Here is a 19,313-nt window from a genome sequence, read left to right as displayed (position 1 = left end):
AGTAAAGCAGCGTCATCATTATCTCAGAAAAGCGGTCAGCGCTTACGTACCGGTGCCAGGTGACTGCACAAAAGAAGCACCGAAAAAGAATCTCTAACGGAAGCCGGCAGAGGATAACTGTACTCATTGCAGGGTGCCAGGAAAAAGTAAAGTTGTCTTGTCCCCTACGGTGCTACCTGGAGGGAACCAAACCGCGTGCCCGACGGGGCCCAAAGAAGATGACGTTAGACTCGGCCCACATGTCAGTGTGACATGGGCGGCCTATAAATAGAGTCTTACCCCTTTGTAGAGAGGGACGGAGCACTTAGATATCTAGGGTTTTCCCCCTTCTTCTTCTTCTTCCTCAAGAATACAGCTCAAAGAGCACCATTGTAGAGCTTGTTTATCCCGGCTAATACAAGAAAACAGGAGTAGGAGTCTTATCTCGGCAAGAGAGCTCCGAACCTGGGTAGATCTGTGTGAGCTTGATTGATTTGTGCTTGTTTCTCTTCACGTTCTTCCTCCTCCGAATCCTCCATCGTCCATCGGCCCCAATTTAAGCCATTCTATGACATCTGTCGTGACGCCACCACGATAGACTTGACTTATGCCTAATTGGCATGTTAACCAACCAACTTTTTCGTGGCTTTGGTCATCACCACATAGATTTTTGGCGAGACCCATATCAGAAAATCATCATGCCCCAACAGAAATATTATAGAATGAATTAGACAAAGAAAATGTTGCAATTTTTATACTGCACGCTCAACAAATAAAATGGACAGAACCAAACAAATAGTAGAATCATCCGAATTCCTTCCTTCAACAGAAATTCCGATGCATCTCGCCAAATATACAATTCAAACAAATATAGATATGTATTTCGTTTAATTAGTTTATCATCCCGGATATAGTCTTAGTTTAGACCGGATCGCCTCTCGACATATTGGGCATCTGGTGAGGTTGTCCCCACACTCCCTGCAACACTGTTGTTGGCACAGCAAAAAAAAAAACATAACTATATGAATAAATACGTGTCCATATACTTGTTCCATAAACAAAAATAACATCTGTGTGTATACATACCATGTGGCCACAACCAAAGGCTAGATCCTTGGCATTGGTCAAGCAGATTGGGCACACCTGCATGGGTATCCATATAAATATGTATAGATGCATGAATATGAATTGCATCCATGATGGGTCACATAGTTCACATGAAAAATTATAATCTTATGAATTTGAGAACAATCCGCATTTTGTTTACCTGATCTTCTCTGGGCTCCGCGGTGGTAGCGGAGGTGGCCGCATTGCTAGCTTCCCTCCTCAACGATGTTGGCAGCGGAGGCGGGGCGGGCACGACCCTCTTGGCCTTCCCCGTGGACCGGCCGAGGATGCCGAGCTCCATGGTGGCCTTGTACTGGATGGGCACCTCCATGAGTGCGGCCAGCGCGAAGGCTGACTCCTTCTGTTGCGCCGTGGCAGGCCTCGACATGATGGCAGTGAAATTGACGAACTGGAAGTTGTCGAATGCCCGTGCCGGTAGCTTGTCGTCGAACTTCCGCATGTCCTCCCATGGCCCGTCCCCGACTCCGACCAGCACGATCGACAACGGGTACGCACTAATTAAATACCAAGAAAAGTGTCAAATTCGTCTATTCGATTTATTTTACAAATCACAAACTTAAGATGATTGTTATTTGCAAGTCGAATTAGAAAAAGTTGTTTGCATTGCATCTATCATAATCCGTGCAATTACATACTTAATTTTTTTATGGACAAGAAAAACAATACTCACTCCCCTCCATTCGGGTATATACAGTCTGTACTCCAAGATCAGGAATTTGATTATAACGGTTTTATGTCACCAAAAATATATTATTCCCTCGTCCAACAAAGTATGTCTTAACTTTGACCAAATCTGAATGCATCTATACACTAAGACACTAAGTCATGTCTAGATACATCCAAATTTTGACAAACTTGAGTCATCTTTTGTTGGACGGAGGGAGTATATAACTTCTATTTCGTTAGCCAAATTGAAGATTAGAAGAAGAAAAAAGGACTTATAAACAATGTGTCAACACCTGGCCATGACAATGGCGTCGACTGTTCTTCTCTCCTGTGGGCTCAGATCACCTTCATCTGTATCAACACTCCTGGTGACCTGCAACAATGCAGTAGGAGTACCAACTAATGGTTTTTAGCAAGTGACAGAACTAGCAGCACAATGAATCAGAAAATGAAAATTTTTGAACAAGATGAATCTGCGTTGGGTTTTTGATTGAGTTATGAATCTGCGTTGGTGACCTGGCCGTCGGCGACGATGACGAGGACGTGGTACTGTCCGCCGGAGCGGTCGACGATGTCGACGGCGGCCTCGACGATGGGCGCGAAGGACGTCGGCCCGGAGAGCCTGAGGTGCGGCACGATCTTCCTGTAGCACGACAGCACCTCCTCGAACCCCTGGCACGGCGAGCCGTCGCCGTGGAAGCTGAACACCCCGTAGTCGTGCGTCGTCGCTGCATCCCATTGCAAGAGAGGTTAATCGTCTTCTTCTTCGTCTCCGGCGGGGCGGCATTGTGATTTGATTGCGATTGATTAAGCGGCGGGTACTGAGTACTGACTGACCGTCGCCGAAGCCGAAGCAGGGGATGAGGTTGTCGTCGTCGAAGGGAGCCAGCGTCTTGCCGATGATGCCGATGGCCTTCTCGTACGGGTTCCCCGTCCCCTCAACCAGCTTGTGCAGGCTCTGCCCCTCGAAAGACCGCTTCCCTGTTCAGAGTCATCAACCAAACTGAATTCCGCCATTGCTGATTGCAGTCAAAAGCACAAGAACAAGAACAGAATTCTCACCTGTCCATTCGTTGCTCTTGGTGAAGTCGATCCCCAGGATGAGGTTCGACGACTCCAGCCCTTGCTCCCGCAGCGCCGCCGCCACCTGAATCAAAATTAACGAGGATTCAGGATCAATCAATCAACCATCAAGATTAACTGCAAAATTGATCAGAAGGAGATGAACTGAGATGATCTCCTGCACGCATTCTGGATCACCTGCTCCAGGGAGGTGTAGGTGTCAGGTATGTAAGAGTACTTCTTGGACAACATCGCCCTCCGCCGCTGCTCTCGCTGCCCTCCGCCGCCGCCGCCCGGCAGCCCCCTGCTCCTCCCCCTCCTCGCCGCCGGCGCCGTTCCTCGTCCCCGCCGGTGGCCCCCGACCAGCACGCTCAACGCGGCGCCCATGCCAACCAATTAAGCACTGCACTGCTCGCTCAAGATCAACACACCGGCGGCCAAGAACCTGCGGTGCCTTTTGCTGCAGCTCTACTAGTTAATTAATAGCAGCACGCGAGGAAGACGTACACGGTCGATCTCTTTGATCTGTTCCTTTCTCGGAAGTTGCTGCTGCAGAGATCATGTGAAGAAGAAGCAAGGCACGGCCATGGCGGAGCTGCTGGGCCGAGAAAGATGGGCGATGGGTATTGGTGGTTCTGAGGATTCTTGCAGCGAAGCTTCCTGCGACTTTGGGTGATCGATCAAGCTATCAAAGCTCTTTATTCCTCCGTGCCACAAACGGCCGTCATCTTTTCAGAAAATTCTGGCTTAGCACGGATGGATGGATCAGGTTTCTTTCTGGCAATTGGTTGCTGCTTTGAGAATTGAGAGAGCGGTAAAGTAGCAGATTCCTGCGTGTGTCTCTCAAGGAGGCATCGATCTAGTCTAAGGGGAAAAAAAGATTGGTTTGAGTCTGATATCTTCGTGATCTTGTAAAGTCGACAGTAACATAATAACTTACTACCGAAGTACCCGTGCGTTGCAACGGAGACACAAATATTTCAATGATTTACGTATCAAATATAAATTATGCATGTCCATCGACCGATCGAATTTTTTTCTTTCCAAAACGTAATTGACAAACACAGAACTTATCTTAATTTGTGAAACTTACCTTCCACATGAGCTTAATTTTCTCAAATATAGATTACGCATGGTTCTCTTAATTTGTGGAACTTACCTTACTATGGGCTTAATTTGTGGAATTTACCCCGCAGCGGGACTGCGTCCCATGGCGGCGTCCATGGGGACCGGCAGCGCGGCACCCCATGACGGCGGCGGCGGCGGGGACCGGCACATGGAGGGACGGGCGTGGGAGGGATGGCGAGGGAGAGGAAGGGATCGAGTGGTTTCCGGTGGAGAGGAGAGATTTCGGGAGAGGAGAGGCTGGTGGGCGGTGGCGGCAGCGCGCGGGGCGGGGAGCAGCGGTGGCATGCGGGCTGGGCGAGATGCGAGAAAAGGAAAGAGAAAAACGAATCGGGAGTTCGGGCGGTGGCATACGGATGTAATTTTTGTGAATTTGGGGGGATAGACCGACGACCAACCAAACTGCAAATTAAGTAGTACTAAAGATACTCGTGAGATATTTTTATCTTTATAATTATTTTTTATGAAGACGTCCCTTAAGTTGATCTTACACAAATTGTGGTTTTTTTTTCTTCTCGAACACGCACCAAAGTGATTTTTATGTAGCCTCGGCGTTCTATCCTATGATGATATCATCTTTCCTTTCCCTCGCCTCCACCTTAGTACGAATCCTTCGTGGCTCAGTCTTTTGTAAATGCCCTAATGTACGTCGTCGCAGTCGTAGGAGTAAGAAAGACAATTCGATGGAGATAGAGAATCTTTCATGGTCCGAAATAGTGTAGGCAACCATATCTTGAGAACAAAAGTGTATTTGGATTATATCCATCTCTTTTTGTGTTGCGGAATCGCTGGTCCTGAATTCTGTTCCTGCAACTAGCAAGGAAAATGGAAGTTTGTTAATGTACAATTAGAATTAGAGTCCCTTCTTTTTTCACCAAAGTCATATAATTCCTTCGTTTCAAATGGAACCATCGTTCACAGTAACAAAAGAAGGGACTCTAACTCTAATTCACGAAAGACATCGAAAATGAAAGTTTGTTAATACTGCAATTAGAATTAGAGTCCCTTATGTTTCACGAAAGTCATCAGAAAAAGGGGACCTATATGTGGATAGCACGCACACCCATTGCATTCCCACGTCGTAGGCCTGTTTGAGACGTGTGACCATCGTCAAAAATTCGCATAAACCAACGTGTATGCATATATGCTATCATCTTCTCTAAGAAGGACCACAAAAAGAAAAGTAAAAACGATATCTGAACAATGGAGGCATTAGCTACCATGGTTCCACTTTATATGATGTTTCCGGTACAATGTGATTCTCACAGGAATATCTACGAGAGTCTTACATACCCGTCATGCGAGAGCGGGTATGCTTACATTTCAATGAAAATTACTAGGCAACTGTTGGAGTCGTGTGACCGTCATCGGAAAAATGCTTAAAAGCAACATCTATGAATGTTACCCGGATCTTTAAGAACGAGCACACACACAAAAAAAGAAGAGAACAACGGAGGCAGTATCTATCATGGTTCGACTTACGCGATGTCTCTTGTGTGATTCTCACAGGAATTTCTACGCATGCCAAAGTGGATATGCTTAAATTTCGATGAAATTATCGTGTAACTGTTGGTACTTTATGAAAAAGGCTACTCACCAAATTTCGCTGGAAACAACAAATATTTTTGAATAGCATAGCAACAAACCTTTGATATTTGTTTTGAGGAACAATTTATTTATTTATTTTGAATTTCGCGGGAAAGCGTCCAGTGGAGAAAGAAGGTCATTATTCCATTCAGTTTCGAGCCTGCGATAAGCCCGAAAGCCCATAGAGGCCCAAACAAGGCCGAAATCTTGGCCCACCTGAAACGAACCAACTCACAGGCAAAGCATCACGTCTTCTTCCCCTCTCGACCTTCTCCTCTCTCGCCGCGCCGCCCACCGCCGCCGCCGTGCGCCGCGTGCCTCCGGCCCCGTGCGATCCGAGATCACGTCTCCACAATAGGAAGGAATCCAACGCCGGTGCCACCGCGAGGCCGCGGCGGGTGGCGGGGCTCCGATGGCGCAGGCCTCGGCCGCGGCGCGCCTCCTCAGGCAGCGGCCCTGCGACCCTACCGCGGCGGGGATGCTCTCCTCGCGCGTGATAAACCGCTTCCTCTCCTCCACCTCCGCTTCGCCCACGTGGGCGCCGCGCCGGCCGAAGCAGCCCGCCGCTTCCGCCGCCAGCACTGCCTGCAGCAGCAGCAGCCGTACCATCATCAGGAGCCTATGCGCTTGGTTCGGCTCCCACCCGAGGCGGCAGCTGAATGCGGCGAGTGCGGCCACGACGAGAGCGCTGCACCACGCTTTGAGGTTAGAGATGATCTTGGTCACGCGTGCCTCTAGTTTTCTGGCATAGCTATTGACTGCTTGACAAGACCGAAACGGTCCTGCTTTCTCGCAGCACCGACAGCTCCGCGGCCACCGTCTCAATGGAGGCCACTACTCCCGCCTCGCAGTCTCAGCTCTTGGGTTTCATCAAATCCACGTTTGGGGCACTCGAAGGTAACTATATGCATTTCATTTGATCACCATGAGCCTCCATTTCAGTCGTGTGTCTTCTTAGCTTACTGCAATGTCATGCCATGCCACTCCATTGTTGCACTATATGATTTTGTTGGTAGTTTGTGTGCTCTCACCATTGCCTTGCCTAAGCAGCTTGCTGATTATGGTGGAGACGTATGCTCTTCTTAATTTCCGTGGCTTTAATTCCATGGCTGATAATTGACGAATCCACAAAGGAGAGTATTGATCATAATGTTTGTGGAGAAATATGGTGGATGAAACATGAAAGTGATATTCTTCAGGAAGTATTTTGGTATCTCATCATTCATTTTTAGCATTGGTGGAGAGAAAAACTGCGTAGAGTCAAAACCATGAGAAGTACTGTGCACAATTAGAAACAATCTCCAAGGATATGATTGCAATGAATTTTATTTTAAATTCTTTTGAAAGATGGATGGACTTGCATGTCATAAATTGTTCGAGTTAACCTTGTTGTTTGGAGTTTTTTCATCATGTTCTTTTATTTGTGTCGTTCAGGTAGCAAGCTGTGGCAGCGCACACGCAGAGATGTGTTCACGTGTGTGCATGCAAGCTAAGTGAGTTTAGTACTTTAGTTAGTTGAATTAGCTAGTCCAGTGGAGAATGGATGCATGTGTGGGCATCGATAGGATAAGTAGCATGCAGGTAGGTGTGCTGTTGCTGACCCGGTTGCATGGCCGTTAGAGGCTTCAGGTGTGGACCGAGTAATCAGCAAGTTGAGGAGGACTCTGGCTGAATCGTGTGGCCGTATCCAACGTGATTATTCGTGGCTTTCTACCGGCTAGTGGAGAGCAATTAGCGGATCAGGGCAGTAGTGTGTGCGTGTGTTTTCCTCTCTACTTAAGACTTGTAATCAGCTGAGTTTACAAGTGAACAAGAGAAAAAAAAAGGCACGAGGTGTGCGGGTGCCAAAGCCTCTGTGAGTTCATTGTGTTTGTGTGTCTTCTTCTGCCTTGGGCCACAGATATCATAAATATGATAGAACAATTAGTATAATTTTGGCTATTCCTAGATGCAAGTTATGGCTACTATTTAGTGCTTGAGCCACAAGTTATTGCTTATGTTTTAGCCCTTACTTAACTTTTATGATGCAGGGCAAAACCATTGCTGGTTGAATTCTGCGAATGGCATTTGGAGGACATTTGATCAGGAAGGAATATACCTTGTTCTTTTGTACCAATCATGTGGGACTTTAGACAGCCAAAACAAACGTTCAGCCGCTTTTGAAAGATTGAAATTTCTTCAACAGAGGTAGTTGTGTAAAAACTTTCCGGCATCTGATTTGGTAAAAATATTGAATTTTCTAATCTCTGTCCATTTCAGGTACCCGCACCTGAATGTTTTTGCTCTGCAATTTGGGAGTGCTGCTAGTTCCTTAGCTGCTCAAAGCCAAGCAGTTCGCACAATAATGAAGGAATACATTACGTTTCCTATCTTGTTGTCAGACAAAGACTTTACCAATGTAAGGCAAATATCCTTGCAATTTTCACATCACGAGAGCAGTTTAGAAATATTTTGTGATCATTGGTGATGCATATTCTTCATATGTTTTATTTTACATGGTGCATTTGCTATGATTTATTCTGTATTCACGGGAGGATTCAAGTTACCCAGTATGTTAGACTGTTATGGATGTACATATATATGATCAGTTTTGATTTCCTTAGACACATAAACAAAATTCACAATTGAGGAAGTGAAACAGAACTTTAAGGTAGGAATACAACGTGTAATGAAATGTGTCAAAACATGTTTTGTAGATCTTTATGGTTAGATTTTCTGCCATCTATATGGATTAGATTTATGTGTGCTTTCTCTTTATCAGCTTATTTCAGTAAAAGAGACCCCTGATATTGTTTTATTTTTTAATTGCCGACCCTTATAATTTGTCTCCCACTGTCAATTAAAATTTTGAAGATCTCCATTCCATTATTTTTGGTCTTGTAGTTACTGTATCAAATACTTGATTAAAACTAGAACTGTCCTTTTGATGAGTGTTCAGATGACAAATGGTGCTTGCTACTTGCTGTTTGAAGGTTCTAAGGATCATATACTCTCTGTAAAGTTGGATGAGGAGCCTGAGCTCATGACAAAGGGTAAAATCTGGACATTATTAGCCATATATTTTCTTTATTTTTACTCTTGTAAAGATCTGACTTGGTGGTCGTTCGTTCACTCCATCGAGACTACTCCCTAGATTGCTAGCGAATCACCATAATTTCTAGTCATTCTATGTGGTAGATGTACATAGCATGGTTTTTCATTGCAATTTAATTGATGTTTATCTATGCTTTGAGATAATTGTTATTTAGCAGGAAATTATGAAATATGATGACACAGGCATCTAAACAACTCATGCAATTCATATTTTTATTTCCATAGCAATGCACATGCGTTAGCTAGTATGCTACAATTTTCGAGTTTGCTTGTTCACATTTGTTGACAACATAAGCTTCACTGTGGTGTTTTTCAGCAAGTTTGCTCCTCTCATTTGCTAATTGTTTCAAACCTCCAAACTGTTATTACATGCAGGCCTGGAGGGATGTACCGCGTTGAGTGCAGAACCTTCTGAAAATGTTCTAGAATCCAAAGTTTCGTGGCAGAAAGAAGAGGTTATCAAAGAGCCATATGTAGGTTCTTTGAGAAACTTGTTACTTTATCATCCAGGTACAAAGTAGCAACTTCTTGCTTCGTGTAACTTATTCCTGAATATCAAGTTCCAGCCCAACCACAAAACATGACCATTGAAATTAATTGCAAGGTTCGCCATTCACAATCCAGGACTGGTACTGATATGCAATTTAATGTGCTGCAGGATGTGTATCAGTTGATGAAGATGGGGATCGCATTTTTATCTCCGACAGTAACCACCATAGGATCATCATTAGCAACAGTGATGGGATAATTATGGATTTTGTAAGCATGAGTTGCTGTTTCCCTTGGGTTCTAAGTTTAACCATATGGGAGCAGCAATTCAGGATGACAAATTGGCATTTATTTTGCAGATTGGATCCTCCCCGGGCTTTGAGGATGGTGAATTTGAATATGCCAAGTTGTTGCAACCTGCTGCATCATTTTACCATGCTGCTGAAGATTGTCTATATATTGTGGATTCAGAGGTATTCAGCCACAAATAGTAAGGCTATGTTTACTTGTTTGATGAGTATGCCTAATCACTGGCTACATATTTCTTGATTTCATGAAATAGTCAAACCATAAGGTGGTATTAAACATTCATAAATGTTAGGTGTAAATTACAGCTTTGCTGTTGTTCCTGTATCTTGGACTTGCAAAGATTTATGAATACCCACAACAATCATGTACCAAAGAGTCATCTGATCAGCCAACTCTGATTCTTGTGCAGAATCATGCAGTTAGAAAAGCAGATTTTTCAAGAAGGTTTCTAGAGACAGTTTATCCAGTCTTCAATAAAAAAAGCAGTGGCATATGGAGTTGGATTACTGATAAGCTTGGTTTGACAAAGGAAGTTGCTTCAAATATTCAAGATTTTGATGCGGACTCAGTAACATTTCCATGGCATTTACTTCAAATTTCAGAGGATGACTTGTTAGTAGCAGATCTCAAGTATGTGCCTCTTTTCATCCTCTCACTCATGCCTTTTTCAAATATCAGTTTGATATAGTGGTGGATTTTCACATAATGCTTCAATTAGCCAATTGCATCTGATGCTCTGTACATATGTTGCACCCATCATTCGGTTCTGGGCTTGAGATGTTGTAAAACTGTATAGTTCAACTTTATTCTCAGTTTCGTTTTGATGCTGATAGTGGAGCTTAATGATATTTATGTAAATGCTTACTTGTCAATCTTTTCATCCATGTGAGGAAAAACACAAAGATATTAGTGAAATTAAAGCGTGTTCCATGAATGTTGATCGATGGTAATATTGGTTGATAATATGTTACAATAGATCAACATTAGTTTGTTCCTGTTTGGAACATGATTGACCTAACTAGTTATTATGCAATCTTCTTAGTTCTTATACTATTGCTGCTTTCCAGCTTTGAAACATCATGGATCCTGAACATGTCAACAGGGGAAAAACAGGATATTGCAAAAGGTTAGTGCGATTTTTTTTCTTACACATGTTAGACTTTGTTTTTCCCATAGCTCACCGAGCAGTTAATATGATGCAAAGGTAGAGCTGAAGCAATGGAGTTATGCCAGCAAACGATAAATGAGAGGCGTGCGCTCCTTAAGGATATACTCATGAATGGGTCATTAGGTGATAAAGAACATTCTTATCTGGAGAAGATCTCCTGCAATGAAATTTTATCGTCTATCTCAAGATTTCAGAAGTACGTTGTCTTCTGTGATACAGGTTGTTCTATGAGCTGTTATTGGTATTAAGGCTTTCATCTAAAGTAAAATAATATCGTAAAATAATTTGATATCCTTTTCTTTTCCTTGAAGATGGCCAAAGGGTTCTGAAGCATGATTTGGATACCAGGGACACCTCAAATATTCATTTTACGAATCTTGGGGTACTTGGGTTGCCATATTGGTTTGTTTGCAGTCTCGAGAGAGTATCTACCTGGTGAGATACTGATTCTCCTTATATGTTCATCACATTTACTGTGAGCACATAAATTTATTTGCTGATGATAAATATTGGTTGTTTACTCACTCGGTCACTCCTGTCTCACTGTCTTGTAATCAATTGGCAGGGGACATTCAGTTGGACAATTTCGAGAGCACACCCGTAAAGTAAATGTGCTCCCTGGTAATTGATGCGTTTTCTCTACTGGTGGCACATTACACTGCCTTATCAGATTTCAGTTAAGATAGCTGTGTAACTGGATGTGCTCAAACTTTACAGGAAGATGCAATATCAAGGTCTCTGTAGACATCCCAGTTGATACCGAGCTTGCCACGCCTTTGGTCGAGAGCTGTATTTGGCGCCAAGTAAGGGGATCTGGTGCTGAGATTTCTGAATCTGATGGACAAGACACAAACCCTGAGAAGGTAAAAGTACTTCTGGTCCTCTACACGCACTTGCGATCAAAGTTCAAACCTAGGCTAGTTGACACTGGTGCATTATGCTAACCCTTGATGACCTGGGTGCACATGCCATCAGGTAGGTATAGCACAGCAGTGGTACGACGAGATAGACAACCTAGCCTTTTCTGAAGCCGCCGAAGAACCTGCTGCGCATAAAGGCGACGACGATAAACCCGGAGACGGGAACTACCAAGACCAGAAAACCGTGCATTTCACCTGCGCAATCAACGTCAGCCCCGGGACATGCGAGGTGCGGTTCTTCTCTCCCTCTTACAAACAATCAACCTTCCTATTTCAAAATGGGAGCCAAAAATAACACTGTCTCAAACAAATGTTGCTGCAGCTGGTGGCCTCCGCCGCGCTGTACCTGAAGATCGACCGGTCGAAATCCAACCTCGAGGACCAGAAAGCGGTGATCAAGAGGATCCTCCAGTGCCAAGGCCGCGAGGAGCACGCCGGCGTCGAGCTCCTGACGGGGAGCAGCGGCGGGGACGACGCGAGGGGTCTGGTCCTCATGAAGCCGGTGCATCTCAGGCTGAGGCTGGACTGCGCCGATCACCCTGCCGGCGCCACCAACAAGGAGACCATCAACACTGAGTCCAGCCTCGAGATCATCATCTCTTTAGACTAGCAATCGAGCATTAGAGGGTAGATTTTGATTTTGTTCCCCGGGAGAGATCAAAATTCCTGGGGATTTTTTTGCCACTAGATAGGCCGGATTGACGAACGAGCCTTTAATCTTGGAGGATACCAAATCCTTACATTCTATAGAATTCTTTACATTGGCTACAAGACAAATGTTGGCTAAGTAAAGCATCGTGGAAACTTTTAGCCTAAGTTTTGACCTGCGAAACCATGGCCCTTGACTCGCCTAAATTCTGACGATGCCTTTCCCCGTCGCATAAGCTTTTGACTCTGCTAAAGGCAATGACACGCGGGCCCCCCAGGATCACCCGCGGTGCGTGGGCCCTCTCGCGCAGAGACAGTAGGCCGGTCGGTCTGACCAACGTGCTTGGGCGGTGGAGCCGCACGCGAATCACGAGGCAGTCCACCGCCGTCGTCTCGGCACGTCGCGCACCGCAAATATAAGACGAGAGGTCGCTCGTTCGCGACCGACGGCGAGAGATCTCCGTCCGTCCCATCCCCATTTCTCAGGAAAACAAGCCCATGGAGAGAAATGGCGGGAAGCAGCAGCAGCACGCGGCGGCGGGGTCGGCGGGGAGAGGGCCATGGAGGGACGGCGCCGTCACCTACTTCCACCTCGCCTTCTACGTCGTCATCTCCGGCGGCCAGATCTTCTTCAACAAGGCAAGCGAACCCCCACCCCCTTTCCGATCCTCCCCCCCACGTTCCGTACCCCATTCCGTCGCGGTTCGCGCTCTGAATTTTCGTCTTCTTCTGCTGCGGTTGCTCGTTTGAGGGCATATGGCCCGTTTCCGCGGAGCCGCCCCCCCGTGCGTCGCTGGTTTCTAGGGTTTTAGCTCACCGGCGCGGCCGGGCTGATCCGGCCCGCGCAGGGGGTGATGAGACGAGGCGTGCGGATGTCTCCAACTCCTGATGCTCGAATGCGTGCGAATCAGGGGGGACTTTTTGTGATGGGTTAGATCTCTGTCTGCTTTTGGGTTTGACTGTTGACGACGCCCACCCAAGGAGGGCGAGTTTGAGCTTCAGTGATTCGATCAAATACCTGCGATGGGGTTTCCATTATCGATTTCCTAGTTCTCAGGAGAGAGGAAGTATTGCTCCTATAGTTCGCTAAAATCTGAATAGCTATCGAGTTTCACGAGCAGATTGCAGTTCCTAAGGCCGTTTATTCACCTAACTAGCTGTACTTGTTTAAAATTGGTGGCTGTTTTGTTTGTGTACATCGCTTTGCCATCAACTTTGGTAGCTTGAGATCTGGGAATAGTTCTTTGCTTGGTTGCGTTGCTCACTCATTCTGGGTCTCTTTTTCATGTCAAGGGTTGACCCAGGTTCTCTTGTGACAGCTCGTAGCTGCTTCCAAAATAGTTAACTGGATTTACCTTTTGCTGTTTGGTAGTGCAAAACAAGGGGAGCTTTGGATTTTAGTTTAGTCTGGTTTGATAATACTTGAGGCTATTGCTTGCTTTAGCTTAAATCACCATAACTGCGGGAATACTGCAAATCTGTACTTCTTCTTGAACATAGACCATGCAAACTGCTACTTAGAAACCAATACATTGACACCTGTCAAGATGCACATCTGTTTTGACCAATTGGATAGCTTCTTGTTGTATTAGTTAGTAGAAATTCAGCAATCGGCACTATCTTTTGTTCTATGGGCCCTCTTTTTTTTGTTGGGCCCAACTTAATGCTAACGAAACTAGCAACACCCCGAGAGATTGTGGTCAATGCTGTTTTTTTTTGTATGTACAAATACAAGGGTAAACATTGATAACCCTTCCTTAAAAATTTGCACGAACTGATTTGTAACTCACTTATATCTGCAAGGACTAGTTTTGGAGTGCCTTTGTAACTTGATTGGCGTGCTTAAAAAAGTCAAAAGTACTGGTGGATTCATTTTCTGTAGCAAATATTCATTTCATATCTTCCTTAGGTTGTTAAGTGTGCTTTGTTTGTTCTCATGCGCAGTGGGTGTTATCCTCAAAAGAGATCAACTTCCCCTATCCAGTTGCACTAACTTTGATGCATATGGTCTTCTCGTCTGTAGTATGCTTTGCAGCTACTAAGATTTTCAAGGTACTTATTCAAGCATATAATGCTTTCTTTAACTACTTCTAATCTGTGTATACTGTTCCAAATCACAGTTACTTTCTTGGCATTCAGTAAATCCATGAACTTACGTTTTCCTCTCTTCTTTTTAATGATATTTCTCAGGTCATAAAGATTGAGGAGGGGATGACAACAGACGTGTGAGTCTTGGATAATACAAAATGCATACAAATTGTATAGTAGTTTCTTACTCTCTCACTAGTTCTCCGTCAGTATATCATGATCCATGACTTGTCACCACATGAATAACAGAATAAGATATCCATAATGCCTGCCCCTCCTTGTATGAACATACCAGGATAGATTGGTGGATTTGTATAACACTAGCATATTTTTGCATTTGTATGTAAGATGCCACAAGAATCAGTCTTTCATCAAATAATGAGTTCATTTTTCACCAGACCATATTGGATATTTCTCAAAGTCACAAGAAAGGACGTAAATATGGATATCACTCCACAACTGTTTCTTATAAGTCATAACCTTAACCTCTTCTTTATTTCAGTAACGGGGTGCACTCTGCCCTTTGTTGCTGAGTAAGTTGTCTGTTTAAATAGTCTAGATTAACGTGAGTTTTCACTTTTACCATATTGTTAAGTTTGTGGTTCAGGGAGTAACCAAATAAGCATATGCCAAGTTAGAGGCTTAAAAGAGCATGTGAGATTTCCCCCCTGCAGAAAAACACATGTGAGATTTTATTGAACACCATGCAGTAATTTGATATTTGATAAGATGCCATGCCTTGTGTCAGTGACATGTGGGTCTGGGGCCACTTCTCATTTACACAAGGTATGGCATTTTGTCAACCACCGAAATACTACATGGCATTTTATCAAAACAAATATATGTAAAAATCTGGAGCAAGATGGTGATGCGAGTTTACTGGAACTTGGATAGCTATTCATATTTTTCTAACTAGTTCACCTCAATTTTCAGATATGTCAGTTCAGTCATTCCCATTGGAGCAATGTTTGCAATGACACTTTGGCTGGGGAACAGTGCATACCTCTACATATCTGTTGCGTTCGCACAGATGTTGAAGGCAATAAGTATGTGCACTCTGGCTTTAGATTTAGAAAGACGATCATATGCTACGATCAGTTTTGAAATTGATGTTTATATACTCTTTGCTGGAGCATTACAGTGCCTGTAGCTGTGTTTCTCCTCGGAACTGCATTCGGCCTTGAAGAAATGAACTTCAAAATGCTTGCTATCATGTCTGTCATTAGTGTTGGAGTTGTTGTGGCCTCTGTTGGTGAAATTACAATCAGCTGGATTGGAGTGGTATACCAGATGGGTGGAGTGGTAGCAGAAGCCCTTAGACTTATCTTCATTGAGATATTTCTGAAGAAAAAGGGTGTTAGACTGAACTTGATATCCATGATGTACTATGTCAGCCCCTGCAGGTATCTTATCAGCCAGCTCTCCAGATTAATTAACTCACAGATACTGTTTATTCTTATAATCATCTATGATTTTCCTGCAGTGCTTTGTGCCTGTTCATTCCCTGGTTATTTTTAGAGAAGCCAAAGATGGATGCAAGTGTTTCATGGAACTTCCCGCCAGTTACATTGTTCTTAAACTGCATGTGCACTTTTATACTCAATCTGTCCGTTTTCATCGTCATTTCCCGGACAAGTGCACTGACAGCTCGTGTTACTGGAGTCGTGAGGGATTGGAGTGTGGTGCTGGTGTCAGCTTTTATCTTTGCCGACACAAAACTTACCTTCATAAACATCATTGGCTATGTTATAGGTAATTCTACTGATTAATCTGACTGATTAAACTTCTAGTAACTTATATGACATTTTGGGCACATGTTTGGCTCAAAGATACTTGCACCTGGTATTTTCCTGTGTTCCTTTTTTGTTTCGCCGAATCCATAAAGTTTGAGTCACCTTTTCAATCTTGAACCAATTTTTGAAAGAACTGCATTTTGAAGTGGAGTAGATGGTGACTATCCATTTTTCTCCAATGTGCAGCCATAGCAGGTGTTCTTGCATATAACAATCATAAGCTCGGAGTTAAACCCCAAGCAAACCAACAGCAGGGTGTGGACAGCAAAGTCAATGCTGGAAGCCCTCAACATGTCGAGATACCATTGAATTCTACAAAAGAAGCTTCATAGCACCCGAAGTAGTGTGATTTTGGACAGTTTTTGGGGAAGGTAAGTAATATAAGTTCTAAAACTTGCTAATTCATGCATTTTGTCATATGCTTATGAGAATATACTGACTTGTTGTGTTTACTCATGACCCAGGAAATGTGAGCTCTTGCCTTTTGCTATGAGTTGGGCATCTCCTTGGATACATTCTTTTCTCCCTTCCAATCAACAGGGGAGACTGGAAATTTTTTGTACAATGTTACGCAAGAAATTACATATACATTAGCATACCGATTTGTACTGTTGTTGCTCAAAAAAAATGGGGGCACAATATGAAAGGCCAATTAGGTTCTGTAGATGTGTTCGTTGTTGCCTATGAACTGTTGTAGCAATTTCCTCAGGTGCTCCCAAAAGGTGCACCCTGACTCTTTTGGTATACTACTTTGTTACTGTGGAGGAGGGTCCTGCCATGGAAGATGGATGGACCATGTGTATGAAATATTTCTATATGGACAGTATACTTCCTCAAAGATCAAAGAATGTGATATGTGAACTTCTCTGGTTCCTTCGCTTTTTCAGTGAATCTTGTGGTGAACCCGTATGGTACAATTTATAAATTTTATTAACCTGACCGTTCGGGTTCCAGATATGTCTATTTGAAGACCAGCCTAGGTTCATAAGTGAATTTTCTGGGAATTTGAGGAATTGTACGGGATAGTGCTCTGATTATGCTACAATTGATGATTTGCTGTGTAGTAGTGTTCTCGTAGCAATTGATGAATTGTTTTGGGAATCTGATTCTGTATTTCCGTTGCTGTAGCGCTTATTCCTATTCATTTTTTTGAGAGGCTTCTTCCCATCCATTTGGTTACATGTTATGTTTTGTGTCACCTTCCTGTATATCCAACCAGAAAATGGGAGGTGTTTACACATGGAAAAAATTGGACTAATTTTGTTTGTGCACAGTATAATGACATATACGGGTAATTTTATTAGTACTAGCTGAAATGTCTGTGCGTTGACACGGTCTGATGCGCTCCACTCCGCTCGTGTTCCTGACAATACTTCACATGTTTGGTACGTTGCCACGGGTTGCTGCTCTTTGTCCACTCGTATTTCCAGCAATTCTCTATCTATACACAACTGCTTCACATCTGGTCAGCCGAGTAAGCCAATTCAAAGCCGTGGACAGTGGTATGAAATGGGCAGTAAAGATATTACTCCCTCCGACCGGTATTACTTGTCTCAAAGTTGCCTAAATACGGGTGTATCTATGTGTAAAAAGTGTCTAAATACATGTAATATTTCGACAAGTAATTTCGAATTTTTGTTTGATAAAACAATCCGGTTATTTTTGGTTTTCAAAAGCTTTGATATGTATTCTAGGTTGTGGACCACCTGATATTTGACATGCCAGAAATAAAATGATAGAAAATGGTATAGAAGTAAAGAAGCTACAAACAAGCAACTGGTTATTTTGGTTTTCTAAAAGCAGGTATGGCATCCCATGCGACTATGCGAGAGATCTGAAGTTGCCAAAATCCCCCTTACAGGCGTACAACCATCTTTGGAAGTTGATGGCTAAGGGAAGTGAGCCCGTTGGTGTTGATCAAAGGAAAAACCTTCTCAACCAAAATCCCCCTCTGTGACCACGGGCGAATTGTATTCAACGGCCAAGGGCGTGGCGGCGAGTCCAGCCGTCCAAGGATACAAGTGATGCAATTTTGGAAACCCCGCAATTTTGTGCCCTTGGATATCTCCCTTTGTTGCTTGATAGTATATACACTTCATGGTTGATTTCAGACACCATATACAGTCCATGCTTGACTTGGCAGCATATATGCACTTGAACTGAATTTTGACAGCATATATTCACTCCAAAGATTTTTGGCAGCATATATACACTTCATATCATACAGACAGTGGAAATGAGATAAAAGGATACTGAAATCAAATTCATAAGATACGACGGCTGTGTCACAAAATGGATTACTCTGAGTTCGCTTCTCATAAATTATCACAATCATCACACAAACACATAGAAATCTGAGTCTATATATCAGAAATTAACACAAACATAGAATCTTCATGCAATAAAATCAGAGCTTCCCTTTTCCTTGTTGGGGTCAAATTTTTCTTGGATGCTTTAGATCTTTAATGCTTGTCCGAATTAGGCGTTGCTAGTCCTGCTAGCGAAGCACTTGTTGTTCCAGATGCATGGTTGCAGTCCATCTTCTCCAGCTATGGCAGCAAGTCTCCTGGAGTTGTCGCCGACTGCACGAGCAGACGAACAAGATCCCGCCCACGCCTCTCGCCGGCTGCACGAACAGACGAGCATGACGAACAGGCCGCCGCCGCCTCCCCCAGGGGCTCATCTTTTCCCCCTCCGGTCAGCCGTACCGTAAGCTCGTTCTCCGGTGACATCAAGGCAATCAAAATCTCCATGGTGCTCCTTGACCTCCGGTCCCCGGTTGGACTTGGACCCCCACGAGCTGGACCGACCTCCCGGGCTCCCTCGCCGGCCGCCGCTCCTAAACCAAAAGCAACCAGGAGCCTGAAGGGTTGATGGCCTGAGATTCCTTTTTAGTTCTTGGTCTCCTCCTCGGTGAACCCGAGGTGCGTCACGAGCAAGGTAGAGAGGGAGACGGAGGAATTTCGTTCCGGGAGACAGAGGCAAGGCACTGGATCTCGTTCCGGGAGAGAGGGGCGCGCACAAGGTAGAGCAGCCGACGAGGGCGGACCTGGCAGAGGCAGATGGGACATTAGGTTTCTCTTAGGATATATTTTTTAACGAACATGTACGGGACGCGGGGCAGAGGAACGAAGGTTTGACAGGCGACGAAAACGTGGTGAAGGGAACGGTTCGTATTTTTTATATAGGCATAGATATAGATATAGATTTTTATATAGGTATAGATTATAGGTGGAAAAAACCACCAGGTTTCCAAAG

The 19,313-nt window shown here is 44.2% G+C and overlaps 3 protein-coding genes across 4 annotated transcripts; 2 read left to right on the top strand and 1 right to left on the bottom strand.

Moving 5' to 3' along the window:
• Window positions 1-706: 706 nt before the first annotated feature.
• On the bottom strand, window positions 707-3,903 carry LOC100836874 (E3 ubiquitin-protein ligase RGLG4). Of its 2 annotated transcripts, XM_014900245.2 has the most exons (9): window positions 3,343-3,903; window positions 3,034-3,238; window positions 2,836-2,920; window positions 2,611-2,754; window positions 2,290-2,501; window positions 2,067-2,146; window positions 1,247-1,601; window positions 1,066-1,122; window positions 707-965 (listed from the first exon to the last, which is right to left on the bottom strand). In XM_014900245.2, exons 2-9 carry the CDS (start codon window positions 3,220-3,222, stop codon window positions 879-881), a joined length of 1,209 nt encoding a protein of 402 aa, XP_014755731.1. In that variant the 5' UTR covers window positions 3,223-3,238; window positions 3,343-3,903; the 3' UTR covers window positions 707-878. The 2 variants fall into 2 exon arrangements, with proteins under 2 accessions (XP_014755731.1, XP_003571359.1); XM_003571311.4 differs by having other exon boundaries at window positions 3,034-3,899.
• A 1,897-nt stretch (window positions 3,904-5,800) lies between these two features.
• On the top strand, window positions 5,801-12,358 carry LOC100836563. Its single transcript, XM_003571310.4, has 16 exons — window positions 5,801-6,252; window positions 6,344-6,444; window positions 7,578-7,734; window positions 7,807-7,945; window positions 8,486-8,579; window positions 9,016-9,150; window positions 9,299-9,399; window positions 9,489-9,602; window positions 9,848-10,068; window positions 10,506-10,564; window positions 10,643-10,825; window positions 10,918-11,041; window positions 11,172-11,227; window positions 11,324-11,469; window positions 11,582-11,755; window positions 11,849-12,358. Exons 1-16 carry the CDS (start codon window positions 5,960-5,962, stop codon window positions 12,134-12,136), a joined length of 2,385 nt encoding a protein of 794 aa, XP_003571358.1. The 5' UTR covers window positions 5,801-5,959; the 3' UTR covers window positions 12,137-12,358.
• Window positions 12,359-12,609: 251 nt separating this feature from the next.
• On the top strand, window positions 12,610-16,941 carry LOC100836258 (probable sugar phosphate/phosphate translocator At3g14410). The gene is made up of 8 exons (XM_003571309.4): window positions 12,610-12,813; window positions 14,119-14,226; window positions 14,365-14,399; window positions 15,196-15,308; window positions 15,404-15,665; window positions 15,746-16,014; window positions 16,242-16,426; window positions 16,520-16,941. The coding sequence occupies exons 1-7, from the start codon at window positions 12,673-12,675 to the stop codon at window positions 16,385-16,387; spliced, it is 1,074 nt and encodes a 357-aa protein (XP_003571357.1). The 5' UTR covers window positions 12,610-12,672; the 3' UTR covers window positions 16,388-16,426; window positions 16,520-16,941.
• The last annotated feature ends 2,372 nt before the right edge of the window (window positions 16,942-19,313 follow it).

Source organism: Brachypodium distachyon, chromosome 3, assembly GCF_000005505.3.
Source record: "Brachypodium distachyon strain Bd21 chromosome 3, Brachypodium_distachyon_v3.0, whole genome shotgun sequence".
Lineage (NCBI taxonomy): Eukaryota > Viridiplantae > Streptophyta > Magnoliopsida > Poales > Poaceae > Brachypodium > Brachypodium distachyon.
Note: the sequence above shows the minus strand (reverse complement) of the source record. Positions and strands in the feature narration are given on the sequence as shown.